The following is a 25,221-nucleotide window of genomic DNA, read 5'->3' as shown; positions in this document are numbered from 1 at the left end:
CCAGTCTATTTGCCCATCTGGTCGGTCCATTATCTGACAGTGGCTCTGCAAGCCTTTAATGAATTCTGCACTGTTCATTCTTCTTATCTCCAGGATCCAGAGATTAACATGCAGCAAAGAGGACATAACTTGACTTTGTGGAGGAGCAAACGGCCAAGGCAGGTCTGTTGTTGCAGCACCTAGGATGCCTCCAAGGGAGTATCTTGCTCTGAGCTGAGCCCTTTTGTACTCTGTCTCCAGTCCACTCCCTTTCGGAGTACTCAAAACGGCCAATTCTTTGGCCTGAAAGATGGGCACTTCTCCTGCATTCCATTGCTCCCTCTCCTACCAGACCTGCAATGTTATCAAGGGAGGCACCGCTTTTCCAGCCCAGGAAAGGCACCTGGTGAGGAATCTTGGCTCTGCTTCTTCAGGTCTTGCTCCATCAGTGGGCCTGGCAGCTTCATGTTTAGTAATGCCCAGGCTATGAGCCAGAAACCTATCCTGGCTCTTTTCCTACTACAGGTGTCTCTCCAGTTAAATGTGTTTGACTTGCATGCACATGCAGCACTAGAAAATAAATACATTGCGAAAAGGTGCAAAAAATGGCCCGAAAAGAGTGAGAAACAGCTACCAATCCCATGAGCTTTTACACTGACCTTTGCAACCTGTGGAGAGTTGGGAGTTTGAGAAAGGCGGTTTGGAAGGAACAATTGTGGTGGAGTTTGGTGGTTTTTGAATTTCCAGAGGTTTACAGGGCGCTTACAAGATTTTTGAAGGGACGCGGGTGGCGCTGTGGGTTAAACCACAGAGCCTAGGGCTTGCCGATCCGAAGGTCGGTGGTTCGAATCCCTGCGACGGGGTGAGCTCCCATTGCTTGGTCCCTGCTCCTGCCAACCTAGCAGTTCGAAAGCAAGTAGATAAATAGGTACCACTCCAGCGGGAAGGTAAACAGCGTTTCCATGCGCTGCTCTGGTTTGCCAGAAGCGTCTTAGTCTTGCTGGCCACATGACCCGGAACCTGTACGTTGGCTCCCTCAGCCAGTAAAGCGAGATGAGCGCCACAACCCCAGAGCCGTCCACAACTGGACCCACAATCAGGGGTCCCTTTACCTCTACAGGATTTTCAGTGTTCTTCATTACACGAGATTTCAAGTATACACGTGGCACCCAGGAAGGCAATTTGCAGTACTGTAGTTTCCGACTCCGTGTCCTTGTCACTGCTGAATTCTGGAGTCATTTGCACCTTACAACTGGAGGGAATGGTGCTGGAACTGCGCATTTTGGAATTCCGGCTTCCCCGAGCCAACATGGATCAATTCCCTTTTCCTGGATTCATGAGTGATATTTTAAGGAATCAAGGCATCCAGTTATCTTCTGGGAAATACTCTGTGGGAATCTCTAGGACTGGATAACCAGCTTCATGTCCCAAGAGTCAGGAGGGCCTCAGACATCTTGAGAAGTGGAGCCTGCATCTAAGATGCTGGTTGTTCCTGGTTCTTAGTTCCAGAAAACACTCTCCCTGAGCAATCTGTCACAGGGCTGCCATGGTGACCCACTGCTGTCCTTCCTCCAGGCCTGTGGCCAAAAAGGACCCTGGTTTGGCAGAAAAGTGTCAGAATTCCCAAGGCTTATTCCTTTCCTCTCCAGAGCTAGATGATCGTGAGCAGAACAGAAGATCATTAGGCTGTTACTAGGTATGAATGGCTCTGTTGTCAGTGCCAACCAAGAGGCTCTGCCAGCATCAAGAGAAGTCTTTCTTTACCTATGCCGGAGTGAGACAGGAAACACACGCACAGGTTGTGGTCCAGGCTAGAGCTCAAGGGCAGAACCACCTTGTTCTACATTTGAAGGCAGAGTGGACACGATGTCAAATATGTGAAGTTAACCCCTCACTCTGAAGGTGGGGAGGAAACATCTACTGCTATGGGACGTGCCCAAAGATTAAGGCTTTCTGGGAAATGATATATAATGAACTGAAAAAGGTATTTAAATATACCTTCCTGAAGAAACCAGAGGCCTTTCTCCTGGGCATTGTCGGCCAATTGGTGCCAAAGAAGGACAGAACTTTTTTTATGTATGCTACAACAGCAGCAAGAATACTCATTGCAAAGTATTGGAAGACACAAGATCTACCCAGTCTGGAAGAATGGCAGATGAAGGTGATTGACTACATGGAATTGGCAGAAATGACTGGCAGAATCCGAGACCAGGGAGAAGAGATGGTGAAAGAAGACTGGAAGAAATTTAAAGACTATTTACAGAAATATTGTAAAATTAATGAATGCTAGAAGGATGTTGGATAGAAACTAAGGGGTTTCCAGCTGTAATGCTTTAGGAGATACGAAAAAAAAGGTTTACAAATGGGTAAAAGCTTAATGGTAAGGATTTGCTGAACTAACAAATTGAAGTGGAATACAAAGAAGGGAGGTAATGAGGAGGTCTGGGGAAATAAGTGTAAGGAAGATATGTTATGGAAAATTATTTGTTTTTTAACTGTTTTTATGTTGCATTTTGTTTCTTTTTATTTTTCATTTTCATTGTTATATTTTAAAAAAACTTTAATAAATATATTTTTTTAAAAAAGGAAACATCTACTGCTATGGATGCTGCCCCTGGCTTTCTAGGCTCCTGCCACAGGCACCACCAGAGCCAAGGTTTAAAAGCAAGATGCAGGTTACTTCAGACCCGGAGTAGGAGGAGTTAGGTGTTAACAGCCATTAGGGTGAGGCTCAAGCAAGCACTGGGCAGCTAGGAACAAATCTGTCTCCACGAGTAGCACTGCTTGCCTGCCTGCCCCAACTGGCAATCCAGCAGGCTAAAGAAAGTGATGGATTGTGGCTGGGTTGTTCTGCAGGCAGGGTACTTTGGGGTCTTGACCCCTAGGTCCATCAATAGTAGTTCACCGGCAAAAGTAGCTGCTGAACTGGGGTGTGCGCACGTCCTATTTGTTCACTGTTAGCCTGTGAGGTGCTGACCCAAGTACAGAAATATATACCACATGCTTACCATTTAGGGAAAAGGGAAGGATGAAGGGGAAGGGTGGTGGTGGTGGTGGAGACAATTTGTTTGAGAAGCAAATTTTGTTTTGCCAAAACAGGATCTTACCGGTGTGGCTCTTCGCTCAGCCGTTTCTGATCTCTGCCTTTGCTGAAAGGCCTCTCTCTGCTTTTTTCTCTACTCTCCGATTTGCGATCCTGGCTCTTGACACTCTAAATGAAAACACCCAGAATTGCAAAAAGGTTAACAGAAAAGTATGATTTTAGGGCAATTTCACTCTGGGGGGGAAAAACCCAACCCCAATATGAATGCCCTGTGAGCGAGTGAAAGGACAATTTCTCTACAGAAGGAAACACTCTAATAAGTCAATTCTGATCATTCCCGTCCTCAGTCCAAGCTGAAATTCTAGAAAGACCAGAAACATTAAGGAACAGACTGGCTGGGAAAGACACATATAATGATACCAAGGAGGATGATCTTAAAAAGGGCCAGATTTCCTCCAAAATGATTCCTACACAGGAATATGACTCAGCAGATTGGTGTCCACATAACCTCCAGGTAAAGGCAGAGATAAACTCGCCTTTAATTATGAAAGCACAACACATAAGGGGAGGGCAGTATATTGCCCCCTAAAAGGAAAACCACCCCCAGGGAGATCTCTCTGGGCTTTTGGACTAAAATGAGATATCTAGATGAGGAGGAAGTAGGTTTCAACCAGACAGAACATCCTCGCAAAACAAAAGTCCTATGACTACTAATGTGAGCATCTTACATCCACCGTCCAAAATCACGGAATGCCTGGCTAGCTCCCCATGTAAGGATACCACCAGAATAAATGACATCCAGTTGCCACAAAAAATGGCAAACTCCAAAAGTTCTTAGGAAGACAACTGACAAAGACTAGACTTCAGCAACCCCAGTATGTTCCTTCAATTTGCAAACTGCCCAACCGAATAAGCCATTTGATGCTTTTACAGATGAAAGACATACTCTTCCCCAATCTGAATTCCTTATATCCATTTTTGAGAAGACCAGCTGTGGCCCAAATTTGTTCTTGCTGAATTTCAGAATGCCAGTGAGATCATCAATTTCTTAAATGTCTAATTTACGAAAACATTTCCCAACATTATAAGCACCAAAGTAGTCTTCAACGTGAGGTAGTGGGTATTGAGCAATACACAAAAATTTTAGAATTACTGCACAACCTTCACAAATGTGTTCTGTGCCCTTTGTGGGCTTAATGAATGCAGGCCCAGTTGCTATGAGAAAATGATATACTCTTAACAGTCTAAATTGGCTTCCAACAAGGGATCTTAGAGCACAAGGCAACTCAAATTGACAAAATCTGGTTCCAATTTACTTAAGGGGACTTAATTTTAAAAATAAGTGATTATTTCATGTTTCTATACAGAACACATTCCCAAAATTCTGGCCAAATATGACTTGCTATCTCTTCAACTATAAACAAAATACCTGTAACTTAAATAAACAATTAAAAAACTCCATTAAACATTAAAACACAATAATACAGCTTCCTGTCCTGTAGCGGAGCAGTTTAAGGAAGTACTCACACCTTTTGGCTAAGGTGTCGAGGAAGAAGCAACTGACATATCAGCATATCACAATACTTAGCTGCCGATTTATCAAGCTGTTGAAAAGGAGATATTGCCCAGCCCTAAATTTGGGTTACATGCATCCCATTCTATTCTCTATCGAATGGGAGGGACAGCACTCTCCTGCGAAGAACCACCTCCATCTTTATAGTACCTGGAAACCATGTCTGGTGAAGATTGCATTGCAGCCCTGCAAGCTCAGCTAAGGGAGCATTAGTAGAAAAGGCCGCAGAGGTAGAGGCAGCCCTGGTACAACATGCTGCAATTTTAGGCAGCGCTGGTAAGCTAATGATAGCTTGTTTTTTATATTGTAATTTTATGTTGCGAACCACCCTGAGATCTACGGATATAGGGCAGCATATAAATTTAATAAATAATAATGATATACGCGTAAATCACAGAGCAGAAATTAACAGACACAACTAGCTTCAGTGCATTGATCCAATGAGTCTATTCTGAGTAGAACTTAAGATACTATCGTAATTCTTTGAACCTGTGTTGCAAGGTTCTGCAAGGTAGTTGCGGGAGGCAACTGAAAACTGGGTGCCTCTTTCTCCCACTGGACAAAAAATATAAAGAACTGAAGCAAGGGAGTCATAAATGAAGGTAATTTCTGACAAGATTGGGTGGCTTTTTAATAAAGGAAGGAGAAAACCCAATCTAAACTTCTGCCCTTTCTATTGTCTAAGGTTTACTAGGATCTACGTACTTCTAATCAGCGGAAGCTTTAAACTTTTTGAGCCAAGTTGAATGTTTCATTAAACCTTTCTATAGTTACACATATCAAGGGAAATGCTCTGGTTCCACTTACCCTCTCTTTTGACCTAGTTGTTGTCTTCACACTGATAACTGGTTCGCCTTTGGATTTATCCATTATCACAGTCCTTTCTGTACCCTTGCTTCCTACATACAAACAAACAGGGGTGGGAATTAAGATACTCAACACGAAATCTGGTTTTGATGTTCTAAACCTGACAGTGGCCAGCCATTTACACTCTTACCCCTCCCCCAATGCAGCAGCCTAGTAGATTCACCTGATTTTGGAGTCTTGGACTGATCCACCGATCCAGATCTTGACTCCTCTTTCCCCTTCTCATCTTTTTCTTCTGCTTTTGTAGCATCTTCTTTTGGGTCAGCCTTCTCGCCCTTCTTCACACTGGCAGACCTGCAAAACCAGTGAGTTCAAAACGCAGGAAGGAAAAGCAGGGAAACAATGCAATCCCTCTCCTGGTTGTGTCTATGGCATACCTGTGAACACCTTTTAAATAACCCAGGGTGACTATATCAGCAATAAAAAAAAATCCACAAACAGGACAATTTCCACGGTCAATTTTGAAGACAGAAAAACCACACCAAATCCTTGGAGTGTCTGCTGTTTGGGGGGTAGGGGCAGTAGGGGACAATGATAAAGGGAGGTTTGCAAGAAAGAAGACAGAGGGAAGGAAACCCAACAGAGCAATGAGGCTCAATTTGACACATGGGTCTGAGTCAGACTAATCTCTGGCCACAGGTCTCTGGCCTGTGGGCCCAATTATGCTCCCCATTTGGCCAAGCCATGCCCACCTGCTGTCTCATATGCTGTCAGGTGTGCAATAGGCAAAGACGGAGCTGGGCCAAAAAGGGGTGTCTGTGCTTGCATGGGACTATGAAGTCCCATGTCTCCAGCAAACCCAAACTATCAGCTTTTCACCAGAGCCTGCACAGAGCTGTAAAGTGTGCTTTGAAGCCTTGACTGATTGTTGGGGCTTTGAAATGCCATGCATTACATGGAGTGAAAACGGGTCTCTTGAATCAGTTGATTGACAAGCAGCTAGTCTTGCCTGCCTGCTACACTTGGGCCATGTGTGTGTGTGTGTGTGTGTGTGTGTGTGTGTGTGTGAGAGAGAGAGAGAGAGAGAGAGAGAGAGAGAGAGAGAAATATATACATAGAGGCCGCACGCCTATCTTATCCAGTTTCCCAAAGAAACCTCAGGCTAAGTCTATAGATCCTTGAAATGGCAATATATATTACATCAATAAAATACACCCATGTATTAAGTTTCTTCTGGAAAGGCAAAAATTCAGAATATAGGAAGAAATATTTTATGTATGAATGCTCTCTCTTGATGGACAGAGAGTGCCAAGCTGTCTCTCTTCTTCCCAACGCGGTAGATTTTTGGAGGAAAGGAGTCTGATGTGCATTCCGAATGGCACACGTCTTGGGAGGACTGTAAATGCAGTCCTTTCACACCAGGTATGTAGCTACAGCACCTGAACTTTCAGGCAGGTTTTCCAGTACTGCATCCTCACTCAGGAAGTTGTGTGTGCTTCTAAGTTAAGAATGCAACTATTCCTTCAAACAGAAAAAGTACTTAGGGAAAAAAGTTTACACTGTTACTGAAAACATGTTTTTAAAATGAAAGAAAAACAAGTCTAAAGCATATTACCTATCACTGGCTGAAGCTTCATTCTTCACCTCACTATCCTTTTTCTCCAATAGCTTCTTTGTAGCAGGTTCATTTTTTGCCTGAAATTACGTTTATTTGTTAGAAAAAGAAGTAATATTTTGGAAAACTTCCCTTAGGTTATTTTTGTTTTAAGCGTGAAGGGAGAGAGAGAAGCAGCACTTACTCTTTCAACAGATATTATTTTCCCATGTAATTCTGTTTTGTGGCAATTGGCAATGCATTTTGTCACTTCTTCAGCTGTGGACATTGTCACAAAACCGTAACACCGCGCTCCTGGACTCCGAGCGTTAGTCACCACTTTTGCTCCAACCACCTTGAAGAAAGGAAGGACATATATTTAAAATTGACTTAGCCACAGCTTGGTGTCAAGTGACCAGTTCGCTTAGGAGAAAGAAAAGCCAGTTGGGTTACTTGGTACATACACAAAAGGAAAAGTGGGGGGTTGCCAAAGACTCAACAGCAAGCAGCCTGTAATAGGACAGTGTGACTTATTCTGTTCTGTCGTATGCAGTAGCATAACTCGCAGGCATAACTTGGTTCACTTGCAAGTAGCAATTTTCTACAGCCTTCATTGTAATAGTAAATGAAAGTGGGGAGTGCTGAACAGAATGGAGCTCAGTGGGGCTTGGAGAAACACAGATATCAGCACGATCTGGAGTTGGCCGAAGCAAACACATATTTTAAAAAGAAAAGTCAAAGAGGGACACCCCCCAAAAAAACCCAACCCCATGAGGACTTCGTGCTAAGTAGCCAGAATCCCCTATAGTGCTGAACGAAGAGCTAGCACAAAAAACCTAAAACCTCTGGGAAAGGGATCTGGACTAGACAATTTTTGGGACACATGGTACACCTTCGTTAAGTTTGCTTATGATGGAGAAAAGAATTACAGGCCACACACTGGCCACCTGGCTAACCACCTTCGGACAAAAACTGTACTGTTGGAATCATCTAATAAAATTTATATTCATTGCCGGGTCTGTTCATATTGCTATGCTTCATGAAATGTCCTCTATATTACTGCCGTTTCCTTTACATTTTCATAACAAATTCAAATTTTTTAAAAAAAATCTTTTAAAAGTAGCCAGAAACTCCAAATTCCAGAAAACAAAAATAGGAAAATGGAAGACGGATGTATAATAATAATAATATATTATTTATACCCCACCGATCTGGCTGGGCTTCCACAGCCACTCTGGGCGGCTTCCAAAAAATATTAAAATACTGTAATACAGCAAACATTAAAAGCTTCCCTAAACAGGGCTGCCTTCAGATGTCTTCTAAAAGTCTGGTAGGTATTGTTCTCTTTGGCATCTGGTGGGAGGGCGTTCCACAGGGAGGGCGCCACTACCGAGAAGGCCCTCTGCCTGGCAGGAACCCTGAACAAGGTCACTCTCGTTAAGGGTTAATGATACTCTGCACCATTTCATTACAGGCCCTCAACTTGTCTCTCCATCACAAGGCTTCAACAATAATCAATGCTGCCTTACTTTCCCATATTTGCTAAAGAGGTTCTTCAAGTCCGTTGCTCGGGTGGTGGAAGCGAGACCGCTCACCCAGAAGTTCCGACCAGTTGTGGTAGCACTGCGGCCTACGTGGAAACAGAAAGTGTTTATAGCATATTTAGCGTGACAAGCCAGCCCAGCTGGAAGGGGAAATGCAGCCCTAGGAAATCTAACCTGGAGGAAAGGCACGTTAAGACCCCAACATCCAAAAATTTGGTAGTAATCCCAGAAGAACCGCCTTCACCGGTGTACATCCCCGCTTATCAGATACTTACTGCCAACACTTGACAGTCTCCTTTATACTCGCTAGTGAGGGCTGACCATGGGTTTCTGGACATTAACAAAATGTGCCTGGGATTGCCGACACTCAAGCTGTTGTACGTCAACATTCATTCGCGGCAACGTGAAAACTCTTTGTTTGGTGGGAAGTACCACTAGGCCCATTCCACATGTCCAGTTTATCATTTTGTTATTGCTGGGGCTCACTGTTTTTGCAGGATTCCAAGCCACCTCACAGGAGCCTCCAGTTTCTTTTTGGATGCCTATAGCAGTGGGGGAAATTGCTGGTGGGGGAGTAGAGCTGCTAAGAGGAATTCTGGAGAAAGCCTAGAGCAGAATTTCAAAAACTTGGGAGTCTCTGGATCTCTCTCTCTCTCACACACACACACACACACACACCACCCAAATCAGGCTCTTCCCCATGAGGGGAGTCATACCTACGTTGTTACTTCCACGAGGAAGAAGTGGCTTGACTGATGTGGCCAAAAGTCATTTTGTACTTCGTTCCCAGACTTGAAACTTTTCTTTCTTTCTAAGAGTTTTCATTAAAGGATTTTCTTGTGTACATGCTTTGTCTCCATTTCAGAGTTTTCTCTACATTTGATGCAAGGTGTTAATGTTGTATGCAGTGGTACCTCGGGTTACATACACTTCAGGTTACAGACTCCGCTAACCCAGAAATAGTACCTTGGGTTAAGAACTTTGCTTCAGGATGAGAACAGAAATCCTGCTCCGGCGGCGCGGCAGCAGCAGGAGGCCCCATTAGCTAAAGTGGTGCTTCAGGTTAAGAACCATTTCAGGTTAAGAATGGACCTCCGGAACGAATTAAGTTTTTAACCCGAGGTACCACTGTACAGTATAAGGTCGGGAGAGAAGAAAGGTGGGGAGAGAGTAGTGGGACGTGTGGTGGTAAACTTGCATTCTTTTACTTAGTGTATGTGTTGTTAGGATATTTCCGTTCCACCTTAAAAGGGAGCAGGATGTTTGTGTCACAGCCTGCGTATTTCCTGTTCACAGGATGTTTATGTTTTGCTATTGCTTTCGTTTCTCAGTCGGTCGGAGACACTGACTCAGAACGGTCATGTTTTTCTTTGTTCTGATCAACGCTAAATAAAGTCTGTAAATATGCTTTCCTGCTGTGCATCTTCTGCTGTGTGCATTATCTGCTGATAAAGAGTGTGCATGAGCCCTGGAATGTGGCAAGGTATTTCCAGGAAACTCATGTCGCTAGAAGCTGCGTGACTACAGGAGAGATCGATGGATCGTCCGGCAGCCGGCTTGGGGCCATGATGGACTATATCTCCCTGGCAGTATCCCAACATGTGTAAGCTTTTTGTGTCAGCATCACTTGGGTAGATTCTCTTTCCATTCAATAGTTTTCACTGGCAGTGAGAGAGGTCGGGAGGGGGAGGCTGGGGTTGACTGCAGCTGAAAGGGAAGGGGTTGTTAGATCAAGCTATCGTATGTTTTCGGTGTGGTCTTGTTGTGGGGCTGTGTGCACAATAAAGGGGACCCACACTGGGTCGAAGGCATCCTCTTTTATCTGTCCCCATGTTAGTTTCAATATGTTGGTTAGCTTTCCTAGTAAGGCTGTTTCCCATGTGATTTGGTACCAGTGGTCCATGTTCACTCCTGGCAGGTCTCTCCAGTGTCTGGCTATGATGCTCCTAGCTGCTGAGAGTAGGTGGGTTATAAGCTCTTTGATAGCGTGTGAGCATTATTGTCTTGGAAAATATTCAACAGGGCCTATTCTGAGGTGGCTTCTTCTAAGGGCAATCTATTATTACTATTATCATCATCTTTAACATAAAGGTACCCCTGCCCGTACGGGCCAGTCGTGTCCGACTCTAGGGTTGTGCGCCCATCTCACTTAAGAGGCCGGGGGCCAGCGCTGTCCAGAGACACTTCCGGGTCACGTGGCCAGCGTGACGAAGCTGCTCTGGCGAGCCAGCACCAGCGCAGCGCACGGAAACGCCGTTTACCTTCCCGCTATAAAGCGGTACCTATTTATTCACTTGCACTTAGGGGTGCTTTCGAACTGCTAGGTGGGCAGGAGCTGGGACCGAAAGACGGGAGCTCACCCTGCCGCGGGGATCTGAACCGCCGACCATGCGATTGGCAAGCTCTAGGCGCTCAGGTTTTACCCACAGCGCCACCCGCGTCCCTTCTTTTACATACAGTGAGTTTTTTAAAAAGTGAGTTAAAATACAGTGAGTTAAAAAAAGAGTTAATCGTTTTCCCAAGTTAATGAGAAATCCTGTAACATAAGGCACAGCACAACTACTCTCAAGAGAAAACATCTAGAGAGGCAAGAGAAAACAACTGACAGGATCTGAAAATTCCCCAGGGGATCCCATGCTTCCACCTGATGCCTTTTTGGGGGCCAGCTTCTCCACAGGTGATACACGCCGCCATATACCTCAGCCACACTGGGTGGACACAGCTCCTTTTTAGCAAGGCCTGGCATAGGAAGTTGGTCCAATTAGCTCAGGGTTGCCTACACTGACTGGCAACAGCCTTCCAGGGCTCCAGACCAGGAGTTTATCCCAGCCCCAACTGGAGATGTCATGAATTGAGTTGGGGCTTTCTGCATTCAAAGGAGGTGCTCTGTCACTGAGCTTTGGCCCTTAACCTTCCTCTTTCAAGACATGGAAAACAGCACCTAAACTCTGAGTTATGGCCAGGGGCTCTGGGAAAGGCTCCTTCTAGTCATATTAGTATTACGGGAAGGCAGCCAGGTAAATTAGATATTTCAGAGTGCAACAGTAGCTAGGGCACGATGCATCTGGTCCCAAGGTTGCATTTCAGTTTCATGATGGCCTTTGACAGCTGAAAATAAACAATTTTCATCTGGTACTGGGTGACTGGAAGAAGCTTGTGCCATCTTTCGTTGCTGTTGCAGTCATCCTCAGGAGTAGAATCACAGAATTTTTGTAGCATTGGATTATCCTTTGTGTCCCTTCCCAAGTCCAATGCAGGAATCACAGCTAAAGAATCCCCGTCAGATGGCCATCCAATCTCTGCTTGAAAACATCCAGTAAAGGGGAGTTCTGTTCCACTGTCATGCAGCTATTAATGTTAGAAAGGTCTCCCCAATGTTTAGCCAGAATCTTTTTCTTTCATATGAATCCACTGGTCCCAGTTTTCCGGAGCAGAAAACAAGCTTGCTCCATCTTCCGAGTGACAGCCCTTCAGATATCTGAAGATGGCTTTTCTAGCAACTCTCTTATCTTTTTTCCAGGCTAAACATATCCAACTCCTTCAACTGTTCCTCATAAGGCTTGGTTTCCAGACCCTTGATCATTCTGATAATCCTCCTCTGCACACATTCCAGCTTCCCAATATTCTATGTAAGGGGTTCCCAGAATTGGACCCAAAACCCAAGGTGGGAATCTAGCGATGGCAAAATACAGCAGTACTATGACACTAGATTTCTGTTGTTGTAGCCCAGAATTGCATTAACTTTTTTTTCTTTTTTCTTTTGGCTATTGCATGACTCACGTTAAGCACGTCAAGAAAGACGAAGTCATGCCCATTATTCTAAATCAATCAATCAAATAGCATCATCATAGGCTGAGTTCTGCCTATGCACAGGCACCAATATTTAAAAACATATACCTTTCTCCTCTTTGGAAACTGGCTTTTCATCTTTGATCTCCTCAGAACTAAAGGAGAAAGAAGGAGAAAAAGAAAAGAAAAACCAATCAGGAAAGAAAATAAGGCAAATTAATATAATATATATATATATAGTACACTAGAACTCAATACCTACCAGAATTAGTTGTATAAAAAAAGAAAATAAAAATAAGAAAAGCCAACAATGAAAAACATCTTGCTAAGATAGGTACGGGAAGTAAACCTTAAAGACAGAACATCTTACAGACAATTAAAGGCAAAGATTTAAGAAAACAACCTCTGAAGGTTGTAAAAAAGAAATCAAACCTTTCTGGGGTTTTTTTTTTTAATTGTACATGGGGAAGGGGGAAAACAAAACCTAAAAGATGGCTTTTATAATAAGGTAACAGAATTTCAGTACGCTTGCAGGCCAATATGAAGAAAAACAGTGACCCTGATCTCTTACAGACCAATGAGACTTTTTTAAAAAAAGAAAAAGAGAGCATCTGGTCTAAAACGGAGAAAAAACAAACCTCGTGTTCTGATCACCACCCTCTTGGGCAGAGGACTCTTCCTCACAATTAGCCTTGGCTTCCATCTTCTCGGCATCTTGGCTAACCACCTGGAAACCTGCGTCCTTCTCCGCAGTTTCCTCACTACTGGCTTCCAGAGTTTGGGCTGCTTTGCTACTCTCACCACTTCCTTCTCCTTCTCCTCCTCCACCACCACCACACCTGCTCTCTACCGCTAAAGAGTCAGAGTCCAGGTTAGCTTCCTCTACTGTCTCTTCGCTCGGCTCCCCTTTCGCTACCACTAAGTGCTTCGCTTCATCCTCCTCGCTCTTGGCCGCAGCCTGGCCTGACTGGCTGTCCGTATCTAAAAGCTCTTCGTCCAACTGAGCGACGGCAGTGGCAAGTGTGTCTTCCTCTTCCTGGGCTTCCTGTTTGACCGGCAACGAGATATTCTCTTCCTGTGCCTGCTCTGCTTCAGGAGCTTCTTCTTTAAGGGGCTCAGTTTTACAAGTGTCACCCAAAATGTCGAGCATTTTCTCATTTTCTATGGATTTAACAGGAATAGAATGGCACAAGGTTTAATCACCAGGGAAACACAGCAAAGACAAATGCGGAACGGGCATGGCTGCCAGACTTAACACTGAGAGAACGGCTAAGGCTACACAGAGATTGGAAAACCCCTTGGGTATACCACATTCAAATGCCTAACGCTAACTAGACATGGTTTATTATAGCAAGATCATAAGTTATGAAGAAGAAAACGACCCTATTAGTTTAATGAAAACCTTCTGGCTCGTTCTTGACATGTCTTCAAGAGGTTTGTTCTTCCCAAATTCCAAGAGGCTTAAACAGAAATGAATCAAAGAACACAAAATTCCATTTCAAATTCTGAATTGCTTTCTCTCTTTTTGTTTAAGGCAGGGCGGTCCAACATGTCAACTGGAACATCTTCTGATGGTGTGAACATGTGAAAGTCCAAGAAAGGAAACAGTATTATGGAATTTCCAAGCAGAACCTCTTGTCTTCCTTCTTCTGTTACGCCGTAACTCACTTAAAAACACTGTATTTCCCCTATGATAACTTTTAAACTGCCTTCACTATTCTCCCCAATCACACAATCATATATTACAATCTGTGCTATAGGTAGAAATCTTTTGCTTTCATACGTGATGCTAACATTTCTTCTAGTGCATTTGTGAAGCTAAATAGAGATTATTATTATTTTTCTCTTAAAAAAAAAAGAACATTTCAGGTCTAGAGGAAGCAACTGCGAAACGAAAGGCGTTACTTCTCAGAGCTAGCAATAAGGGTTACCGTAGGTTTAAAATCTTTATGAACTTTGGAATGACGTGGATTGTTGACTACTCAGTAATGTAAGAAGTCTGGTTAGTTAAAGTCCTGGGCCTTTTCTCCACCTCATTTTAAAAATCAGCTAGAAGAAATTAATCGAAAGGTACCTGGCTCTGAATGTTGCTCCCCCAAGTCCTGAAAGAAGAAAAGGGTGTGGTGTTAAATGGCGCAAAAAAAAGGCCTGAAGTAGTTCATACAGTAAGCACGCAACCTATGCACATTTAACTTGTGCACACTCAGTATTATGCACTTGGCAAAAAAATAATATTAAAATAAAAATGATGGGGGGGGGGGGGAAGACTTCAGCAATCCCACCTGCCATTGCACCTAATGTGTTTTCACTATAAAAAATTCTCGCTTCAGGGCCAATCCCCAGAATGTAACCCCCCTGTAAGTTGAGGGCTTCCTGTGCTGAGTTAAAGTGCAATAGTATGCACTAATATGTACAGTTCTGCACCATAGAGACGGCTGAATCCAAGCAAGGCGATGCCCTATTGCAGGGAACTTGTAGCCCTCCAGATGCTGTTGAACTTCCAACTACAGTCGTGCCTTGGATCACGAACGCTTTGGTACTCAGATGTTTTGGTTCCCGAACACCGGAAACCTGGAAGTGAGTGTTCCTGTTTGCGACCGTTCTTTGTAATCGAACATCCGATGGGCTTCTGATTGGCTGCAGGACCTTCCTGCAGCTAAACAGAAGCTGTGCTTTGGTTTCTGAATGTTTTGGAAGTCAAACGGTACGACTGTACCAACAGCCCCAGGCAGCAGAGGAATGATGGCTGAAAAGGACAAATATTGGGGTCTGCTACTTAAAGCGTTTCCCACCTTCGCTACAGTCTAGCCCCACAAATCTTTGATCGGTCACAAAACAAGAGACTTCAGCCAAGCAAAGAAGCAAATCAGCAGCCAGTAGGCCTGATAGTTTATTTCATGGGTAGGTAAACTAAGGCCCGGGGGCCCGATCTGGCCCAATCACCTTCTAAATCTGGCCTGCAGACGGTCTAGGAATCAGTGTGTTTTTACATGAGTAGAATGTGTTATTTAAAATGCATCTCTGGGTTATTTGTGGGGCATAGGAATTTGTTCATCCCCCCCCCCAGTCCGGCCCCCACAAGGTCTGAGGGACAGTGGACTGTCCCCCTGCTGAAAAAGTTTGCTGACCCCTGGTTTATTTGTTGCAACAAAAGGAAGAAGCCCAACACAAAGGTTACATGAGTCTTTAAAGGTTTCCCCAGTTTCCCGCATTACATTATGCAGTGTCTTAAAAACTGCCACAAAGTTAGACACCTTACTTTATAGAGTATAAACACAAATGGCCTCAGGCTCAAGAAGCTTCCAACCTAAATTTTAGCTCTAGAAAATTAACAGAGGGAGGGGAGGGAGAGGCAAATAAGGGTATAATGTGTAATTATTTCAGGCTTAGGAGATGGAAACTAGAGTGTGTGTCAAAGACTGTGGATAGGATTTAGCCCCAGAACTATTGTCCCAATACAGGAAGCAAATTCAAAACAGTAATTTATTTCAGCTGTGAAATAAATTTATAATTTCCAAAGAGCCTACGGTTTCTGCAAAGCTGGTTATAATTGCTCAGAATCACAGAATTACAGTACAGTGGTACCTCGGGTTACATAAGCTTCAGGTTAAATACGCTTCAGGTTACAGACTCCGCTAACCCAGAAATAGTACCTCAGGTTAAGAACTTTGCTTCAGGATGAGAACAGAAATTGTGCTCCGGCAGCGCGGCAGCAGGCCCCATTAGCTAAAGTGATGCTTCAGGTTAAGAACGGACCTCTGGAACAAATTACGTACTTAACCCGAGGTACCACTGTATAGAGTTGGAAGGGACCCGAGGGTCATTTAGTCCATCCCCCTGCAACGCAGGAATCCCAACTAAAGGATTCATGGCAGATGGCCATCCAACGGCTGCTTAAGGAAGGAAGGAGAAGCCCCCACCTCTTCTGGGAGTCTGTTCCACTGTCTAACAGCTCTTCCTGTCACAAAGTTCTTCCTGATATTTAGTCGGAATCTTCCTTTTTGTAACTTAGTTTGGGTCATATCCATTTTCCTCGTGACAGTCCTTTAGATATTTGACAATAGCTATCAGTCTCCTCTTAAGGAGGAACTGTTCTATTCCTCATCTTGGTCACCCTCCTCTGCACATGTTCTAGCTTGTGGATATCCTTAAATTGTGGTGCCCAGAATTTTATTCCCCCCCCCCCCAGGTGCAGGGCTGGCGCGGGGGGAGCCCGAGCTTCCCCCGAGCCCAGCCCCGAGAACAGCCTGCTATCCGCAAGCCTAGGGAGCCCGGCGGGAAGTCGCCCCGGTCTCCCCAGGCTTGCGGAGAGCTGCGCGAAGCCCGGGCACGCTCTTCAGCGCGCCCCAGGCTTCAGAATGCAGGCAGCTCTGTGCAACCCTTGGGAGACTGGCGCAACTTCGCGCCAGGCTCCCTAGGGTTGCGCAGAGCTGCCTGAAGCCTGCATTCGCCCCATAGGACGCACACACATTTCCCCTTCATTTTTGGAGGGGGAAAAGTGTGTCCTATAGGGCGAAAAATACGGTGCTTAAAACTGTGTGGATGTTTCTAGGCCTTATGGATATGAATATACTATAACTTACATGAATTGTGTGGGGAAACTTCTGTTAAAAATCTCTGAATAAGATTTCCAGTAGTTAAGCAGCAATGGCTCTGAGGTCCTACTACTTTTTTTTGTTCCTCTCTACAATTATCATAGACAGGGGGGGAAAGTATGTGATCTTTGCTGTGGCAAGTAAAATTATCCTTCTGGGCCATCAGCTTCCAACTTTAAACAGGACAGAAAATAAAAACTCAATAAAAAATATAGAGGGTTCAATCCAACTAGGTTCTATTCAGCATAGATTCGAGTTAGTCACATCCATTAATTTTATCTGGCCAACTCCAAGAATGGCTTACACCAGATAACAAGTTTCTCTCAAATAATAATTTGGTTAATAGTAAATAATGTTGAATATAGACAATGACTGCTTTATGTATGTCTGATTGATGCACAATTGCGCAGTGCCGAAATGCTTTACGTGGGCCTCGCCAACGCGCTGGGGTCCAGAACGTAATCCCCACATAAAATGAGGATAGCTTGCATATTTTAGCTCTGCAGATAATCTCTAACCTGAATCGGTACCCCTGCCAGATTAATGGGGATAAGATACTTTCTATATCAAGGAAAAGCCAATCTGATAGCTTTTAAAATATGAATGTTTACATTTTTACCTGTTAGGCACATGCAATTTTCACCTTGAGAAAATAGTCTGCTCTAGTTTATCTAGTCACTATCAGATCTTGCTTCAAACTATCAGTCACAAACATTTCATTATTGTCTGTTGGGTCAAGATAGGGAAGCAGAAAAGAACAATGAAAAAAGAAGCAAAGGCCAATTTGCCAAGTTTGAAAGTTCCTATACTCTCATAGCTATTTTCACAAATGGTCACGGCTGCTGGTCATGTGCCTTAATTTCAACACGTCTATTCTGAATTGACAAATGTTGGGTACAACGCATTGCCTTGATTTAAATCAGTCCCAGCTGTTTATGCACTGAGGTTACCATTCACACTAGGAAATGAGGAGCTCAGAAACCTTTTGATTTGACTTGCATGGAAGCTAAATATTAGGTGAAGCCAACATCAAAACACAGTCTCTATTACAACAACTACAGCAAAGCAATTTGCTAGCTCAGGGCTCCAGAATATGATCAAGCTGACAGGTATTGATCAAGAGACAGGTACATTACCTTCACTGCAGTTAAACCAGGTGAAGTAGCGTCAAGCAGATCATCAAGTTCTTCACCATTCTCCTGAGAGAAGAAAAAAAGGTATTCCTTACAGACTAAAAATGCTTAGAACTACCAGTGCTTGAAGCGATGATATAAGAAGTCACAAAAAGAGTCAACTGTTACCAGCCAGCCTTCCCTTCTGTACCGAACCACAAAATGCTTGCTAACATTCCAATTTCTGAAGTGAAGGTGTGGGCAACACAATGTTGACACATAAGGACACAAAGTGAGGAAGAGAGACTACCTGTGACGGTTAAGAGGGCTTGTGTTGTTTGAACCACAAAACAAAACAATAAACACTCCAAGGAAAGAATAGTGATTAGACTGGGGTGAATTTTCCATACACTTCACCAGCACAAATCTTGGGTTTGCACCACAAGAGGAGATGCCACCAACCAATTACTGACCTCGCTTTCCATTAGCTGTTCAGGAAGTTCTTTCATTTCCGCATCAATGTTATCTTTGTCAGAGTCGAGAAGGTTCTCAGAGCTGTAGTCATCTCCACAATCAACAGCACTGCTGTTATCTATTTCGGCTTCGTCTAAAATGCTAATATCCATCACATCCATATCCTGGATGTTATCTGAACTTGCTTCAATATCCTCCTGTAAAGGGGGTGGGGGTAAATAAAAAAGGAAACTGCAATGCCTGTAGCTTAAAAACAGAGCTTGTAAAGAACACTTTTCTCCTTCCCCTTACCTGTTCATCTCTCGAGTTTTCCTCCAACCCGTTATCTTCTCCACCTTCTTCCTCTGGCTTACGCCCTAAAAACCAGCAAACAGATTGGAGGCTCATCAGGTGTTTTTCAGGCACTGTTCCCCCCCCCCCCATGACCCTGCCCTCAAGTCTTACAATCTAATAGACACCGCATAAAAAGAGAGAGATATAAGGCAGGGGAAGTGGAAAACATTTAAATCTAGGTGCCCAAACTTACACATGCTACCCATTTTGCAAATAACTAAATAAAATATTTGTATAGCTGACCCAGAAAATCCAAACTAGCACAAAATCTGCACATGCTAACGAGCTGGTTTAAAAAGGACAGCTGCTCACAAGATAAAAAAGCAAACTCAATCTGCAAGAGGGCCAAGAGTGCAAGCACAACCATGCCATTCCATACCTTTCACTGTTCTTTTGGGAGTTCTCTTGCCGGGGCTCTCTGCCACCACAGTAATTTCATCAGGATTTCCCCCTTCTTCCTCAATGGTCTGTTAGGAAGAAAAGATTGTGTGCATTTCAGAAACAGCAAATGTCTTGTTTTATATTACTTGCACATTTTGTAGGATTCTCTGCAAGGAAGCTCAGCAACGCCAAGTCTGCCCTGCATTCAAGAAAGGCAGTATTCATTCTGTCTTCGTGATGTACACCTTTCACTGCATCCCTAAATTTCACCACTCTTACTCAGGACAATTAACCACTTCCTACCCCCACAGCAAGGGACGCGGTGGCGCTGTGGGTTAAACCACAGAGCCTAGGACTTGCCGATCAGAGGGTCGCGATTCAAATCCCTGCGACGGGGTGAGCTCCCATTGCTCGGTCCCTGCTCCTGCCAACCTAGCAGTTCAAAAGCACGTCAAAGTGCAAGTAGATAAATAGGTACCGCTCCGGCGGGAAGGTAAACGGCGTTTCCATGTGCTGCTCTGGTTCACCAGAAGCGGCTTAGTCATGCTGGCCACATGACCCGGAAGCTGTACGCCGGCTCCCTCGGCCAATAAAGCGAGATGAGTGCCGCAACCCCAGAGTCGGTCACGACTGGACCTAATGGTCAGGGGTCCCTTTACCTTACCCCCACAGCACCTTCCCTTCTGTATTTTCCATTTTAACATGCCATTTTTCTTCCACCTCCCATCATCTGGCCTTCCTTCCTCACAGCCGATTCCTACTTGCCACCCTACTTCTCCCATTCCCTATTTCTCTCTTCTCGCCCCTGCCACAAACACATCCCCCCTGTCCATCACTGTCTTCTTCCCTTTGAAACCACCCCTTAATCCCCTCCTCTCTTTCCCCCCTCCCAAATTCTTTTTTCTTCCTCCCTCTCCCCCCTGGAGCAACCCCAATCCCCCTTTCATTTCAGTTATTTCAGCACAGGATCATCCAATCCCAACTTCAAGCGCCTTCTTCCCATACCAAATCCCCTCTTCGTTACTTTCTCCTTCCTTGTGATTCCACCCACTCTACGATCTCATTCTCTCATCATCTACCCCACAGCAACCCCAACGCCCCTCATCTCATTTACCTCTGGGTCATCTAATCTGTCTTTTAAAAGGAGCCTTCTCCACCCCAGCCAGTCCCATCACCAGCACCTTGCTCCCTTTAATTCTACCCAATTCCTTATCATCTCCTTGACTTCACCATCACCCTACCTACTTTCTCCCCCCCCCCAAACCTGCCTATTTTCCCTTTCTATCTTGTCATTCGACCCTCAATCCCCGCCCCAGTTCTCTTTCATCCTTCACATGACTGTACTGGGGTGATTGTTTTCGTTTGTTACTGCGATGTGAACTTTTGTGTTTTTATATTGTAAGCTGCCTTGTGATCCTCGATGACAAGCAGCATAGGATCACCATCATCTGAAGGAGCCCCCCTGCCCCACAACTGACAAACCCCAACACCACCACCTCCTCCCTCCTTTTAATTCCACCCCTCAATCCCATCTTCTCCCCCTGCAGAAACCAAAATCCTTTCTTATTCAATTTGCTGGTTTTTACCTTTAAAACCCTTCACGGTACCTATGGGACCTCCTCTCACGGTATGCCCCGCGGAGGACCTTAAGGTCCATAAATAGCAACAACCTAGAGGTCCTGGGCCCTAAGGAAGTCAGATTAGCCTCAACCAGAGCCAGGGCCTTTTCAACACTGGCTCCGGCCTGGTGGAACGCTCTGTCTCATGAGACCAGGGCCCTGCAGGATCGGATTTCTTTCCGCAGGGCCTGTAAGACAGAGTTGTTCCGCCTGGCCTTTGGCTTGGAATCAACTTGATCCCCCCCCCTTTTGTTTTCCCTTTCTCCTTCTGTGATGGAACTCCTATTTGGGGACTTCCCTGGCTTTTTTCTGGCCCATGTAGGACCAGTCTGGATAGTTGGCCTTGGTGCAGATTCCACGTTTTTATCCCCAAAGTTTTTGATTTGAGTTTCTACTGAAATGAGGCTGCATCTTAATGTTGTATTTTAATCTTGTTTTTAAGTTGTATTTTCATCAATTGTTTTTATACATGGTGTTAGCCACCCTGAGCCCGGTCTTGGCTGGGGAGGGTGGGGTATAAATAAAATTTATTATTTATTATTATTTCTTCACTGTTACTCAATCCTTAACCCCACCTTCTTTCCTTTGATTCCACTCAATCCCTGCTGTCCTGAAAGAACCCAAATCACGTATTTACTTCTGAATCATCCAATCACCTAATTAGGACTCTACCTCCCGATCCCCCTTGCAGGAAACCAAAGCCCAACATCCTAACTTTCCTCCCCAAACCAAACCCCTAACTCTCCCTCTTTTTTATTCCTTCTCTTGTTCCCATTATCCCAACCGAAACCCCAATACTCCCTCATCTCATTTGCCACAATCCAATCCCACATTTAGGACCCCCCTCAAAAGTCCATCATCACCTACATTCTACTTTAAGATACCATTCCTGAACCCCATCCTGCCCCCTGCAGCAACCCCAAACCTGCCTCATTTACTTTAGGGTCATCTGGTTTTCTATAAAAAGGAGACTCCCTTCTGCACCCCCCCAAAAAAATCCCATCACTGTCTTCTGCATCCTCACCAAAATCCAAACCCTGTCATCATCATTATCACCGCCCCCTTCTCCATCTCATTTTCATTACGCTGCACCAGGTTTAAAAGCCTCCTTCTCCCCACATCCCGCCAGTAAATCCCATCATCATAATCTCACCCACTTAATTCCACCCCAACCCATCATCTTATTTACTTCAGGGGTCACTATGGATGTGAAGGTCCGGAATAACAACAACACAGTATGAATATCATTTAATTTTTACTCCTCCCCAAGGAAGATACATGATTAAAAAACAAAAGCAAATAGGTGGGGGAGGGGGATAAGCAGTTCCCCTCCCCACATATCATTTGCTTTTGGGGCACTGGGGATGTGAGCACCTGGGAAAACAGTAATATTAAGTGTTTACAGTTAATATTTACACCCCCCCCCCCCGGGAGCCCATGGCGGCACACAAGGTACATAACTGAAAAATAAAAACAAAGCAAATATCGGAGGGGGGACACCCACAACCTCTCATTTGCTTAAGGGGAACTTGGGGTGTGGGCATCAGGAAAAACCAGTAATACAGTGTTAGCATTTATATTTAACGTGTACAGGGAGGTTTTTAAACATCTGAGGGTTTTTCTGTGTTTTGATATTTCGTTGGAAGTGGCCTGGAGTGCCTGGGGCAACCCATATCAGATGGACGGCATATAAATAATATAATTACTATGATTATTGGAGTCCAAAGCGTCAAAAGAGAAATACGGTTTTTTTAAACTTAAAAACAAAAAACAGGATTAATCCCCCCCAAAAAACCCCACGTCTTCACATCTCTACGGACCCCAAAGCAATGGTGATGATGTGCGGGTGTGAAAACAATAAAATAGGGGGGGTCTCCCCCCTCCCCCAATTTACTTCAGCGTCATGGAAAACAAGTTCACATCTGTAGCCTTTTCCCCAAGGTGGAAAAAACAAAAACAGCTGCGCCATTAGAAAAACAAGAAGAATCAGGGCGGGGGGGGGGGAGGAATAAAAGGAAAAAACCCTCCCCCCAACACCCTTTTCCCCAGAAGCAAAGGCGGGTGGTGGTGGGGAGAAACAGTAAAATGGGGGAGGGGGAAGCAGCAAGAAGCTGGATTTCCCCCCCCCTTCCATGTTTCCGTTTATATTTTATTTATTCATTGGATTTATATGCCGGGGGGGGGGGGAAGAGACACACAGGAATACAGGGAGGGGCAAGAAACTGGACTGTCCCCCTTCCATGTTTCCGTTTATATTTTATTTCTTTTTGAATCTATATGCGGGTGGTGGGGTGGGGAAACACCCAGGAAAAAGGGGGGCAAGAACGTGGACCCCCCTCTATGTTTCCGTTTATATTTTATTTATTTATTGAATTTATATGCGGGGGGGGGGAGAGACACACAGGAATACGAGGGAGGGGCAAGAAACTGGACCGTCCCCCCTTCCATTTATATTTTATTTATTCATTGAATTTATATACGGGGGAGACACACAGGAATACGAGGGAGGGGCAAGAAACTGGACCGTCCCCCCCTTCCATGTTTCCGTTTATATTTTATTTCTTTTTGAATTTATATGCGGGTGGTGGGATGGGGAAACACACAGGAAAAAGGGGGTAACAAACGTGGACCCCCCTCTATGTTTCCGTTTATATTTTATTTATTCATTGAATTTATATGCGGGGGGGGGGGACACACACAGGAATACGAGGGAGGGGCAAGAAACTGGACTCCCCCCTTCCATTTTCCGCTTATATTTTATTTATTTTTGAATCTATATGCGGGTGGTGGGGAAACACAGGAAAAAGGGGGGCAAGAACGTGGACTCCCCCCCCTTCCATGTTTCCCTTTAAATTTTATTTATTCATTGAATTTATATGCGGGGGGGGGAGACACACAGGAATACGAGGGAGGGGCAAGAAACTGGACCGTCCCCCCCCTTTCCATGTTTCCGTTTATATTTTATTCCTTTATTGGATTTATATACCGCCCTATGTACCCGGAGGTCTCAGTATTATCGTGGGGGGGGGGCTTCCTCCGTTTTTTCAGAAGAAAACTGGGGGGGCGACGAGAAACCGCGTGGGGGTGGTTTGTGCTCCCCCCCCCTTTCCATAACCTCCATGTTTTCGTGTCCCCCCCCCCCACAACCCGGCCTTCACGCCACCCTTTCAAACGAGGCGTTTATGGGGAGAAAAAGAGCCTCGCCTCCCCCCCACCCCACCCCCCCCGCCTCACAACTCACGCTGCGGAGGCGCTCGAGGAGGACGCTCTTGTTGCCGCCGGTGTCCAGATTGCGGCGCTTCAGCTCGGCCCGCAGGTCGATCACCCGCAGGTCGCTGAGGCGACGCGTCGACCCGGCCGGCGAGGAGGCCCCCGCCGCCGGCGACGCGGCCCCCGCCGCTTTGCCCGCGCTGAGGGGGCACGAAGGGAGCAGGAGCGGCGCCGCCACCGCGTCGTCGTCCCCCGCAGCCGGGGCGTCGCTCCCCTCAGCGGCTGCAGCTGCCATGGAGCCTCGAAGCCAAGCGCGACGGAAAGGGCCGGAGGAGGAGCGCCGCCGCCGCCGCTTTTCCCCTCACGAAAAAAAAAAAGCGGGCGCCGCGTCCCGTCAGACAAAATGGCGGGAAGGCACGACGACGACGACGCCGTAACAGGGGAGTGCGCACGCGCGGAGGACGCGCAAGGACGTCGGTGGTGGGTGGGAGGGAGGAAGAGGAGGAGGAGACGTCTGCGCTCGCTATAGATAAGGAGGTGGGCGGGGAAACGCGCCATAGATTCCCGCGGAAGGGCATCTCCTAGAGCGGCTGCTTCCGGTGGTATGCCGCCGCCAGCCTTCCCTCCTGGTAGCTTCGGGGAGGTTATGGACTGCAACTCCCATCAGCCCCTCCTGCAGCCATTGGCTTTGGGGCTGATGGGAGTTGTAGTCCAGGGAAAAAACCCCCACTAAGGCTGCAACTTGATTAATGGATTCCGTTTATAGCCCACTTTTTTTCTTCCAAGGAGGGCAAAGTGGAGCACCTGGTCCCAGCTTCCCACGCTCAACAAGGTGCACGGCTCTGAGCTGGCCTTTCAATGGGTTTCTCAGTTGCATTCTTGGCAGCCATCTTTTCTCAAGAGACAACGGAAGAGTGTGCTTTTGTGGGGCCAAATAAATAAATTAAGGTCTTATTGAGGCAAGGAAAGATGGGCTACCCTTATGCTATCTTCACAAATACTTTTAAGTAGTCCGTAAATTTAATCCAGTCTTCCATGAATTTCTGGTCCCGCCGGTTTCGAATCCTTCCTGTTAGTTTATCTACATAATATGCATTCTTTAAAGGCCAGAATCGGCTGCCTTCTACATCCTCTTGCCTAAGGCAGCCGCCTCACCTTGCCTCATGGG

At 45.4% G+C, this 25,221-nt stretch overlaps 1 protein-coding gene across 1 annotated transcript in view; it reads right to left on the bottom strand.

Annotated features, from left to right (window-relative positions):
* LOC309522761 (scaffold attachment factor B1-like) overlaps positions 1-24,363 on the bottom strand; it is a 40,694-nt gene extending 16,331 nt beyond the window's left edge. Inside the window, exons 1-14 of the mRNA XM_082206306.1 lie at positions 24,085-24,363; positions 19,223-19,310; positions 18,802-18,866; positions 18,510-18,707; positions 18,061-18,123; positions 14,404-14,431; positions 12,968-13,490; positions 12,438-12,484; positions 8,526-8,626; positions 7,202-7,351; positions 7,018-7,097; positions 5,626-5,756; positions 5,403-5,494; positions 3,087-3,190 (exon numbers count right to left, since the gene is read on the bottom strand). Coding sequence (XP_082062432.1) covers positions 3,087-3,190; positions 5,403-5,494; positions 5,626-5,756; positions 7,018-7,097; positions 7,202-7,351; positions 8,526-8,626; positions 12,438-12,484; positions 12,968-13,490; positions 14,404-14,431; positions 18,061-18,123; positions 18,510-18,707; positions 18,802-18,866; positions 19,223-19,310; positions 24,085-24,348 — 1,934 coding nt within the window. The 5' untranslated portion in view covers positions 24,349-24,363. The remainder of the gene's footprint in view (positions 1-3,086; positions 3,191-5,402; positions 5,495-5,625; positions 5,757-7,017; positions 7,098-7,201; positions 7,352-8,525; positions 8,627-12,437; positions 12,485-12,967; positions 13,491-14,403; positions 14,432-18,060; positions 18,124-18,509; positions 18,708-18,801; positions 18,867-19,222; positions 19,311-24,084) is intronic.
* Positions 24,364-25,221: the final 858 nt, after the last annotated feature.

The sequence above is a fragment of the Podarcis vaucheri genome (genome assembly GCF_965113315.1).
Source record: "Podarcis vaucheri genome assembly, chromosome: 18".
In the NCBI taxonomy this organism is placed as follows: Eukaryota; Metazoa; Chordata; class Lepidosauria; order Squamata; family Lacertidae; genus Podarcis; species Podarcis vaucheri.
This window is presented reverse-complemented; position numbering and strand designations above follow the sequence as displayed.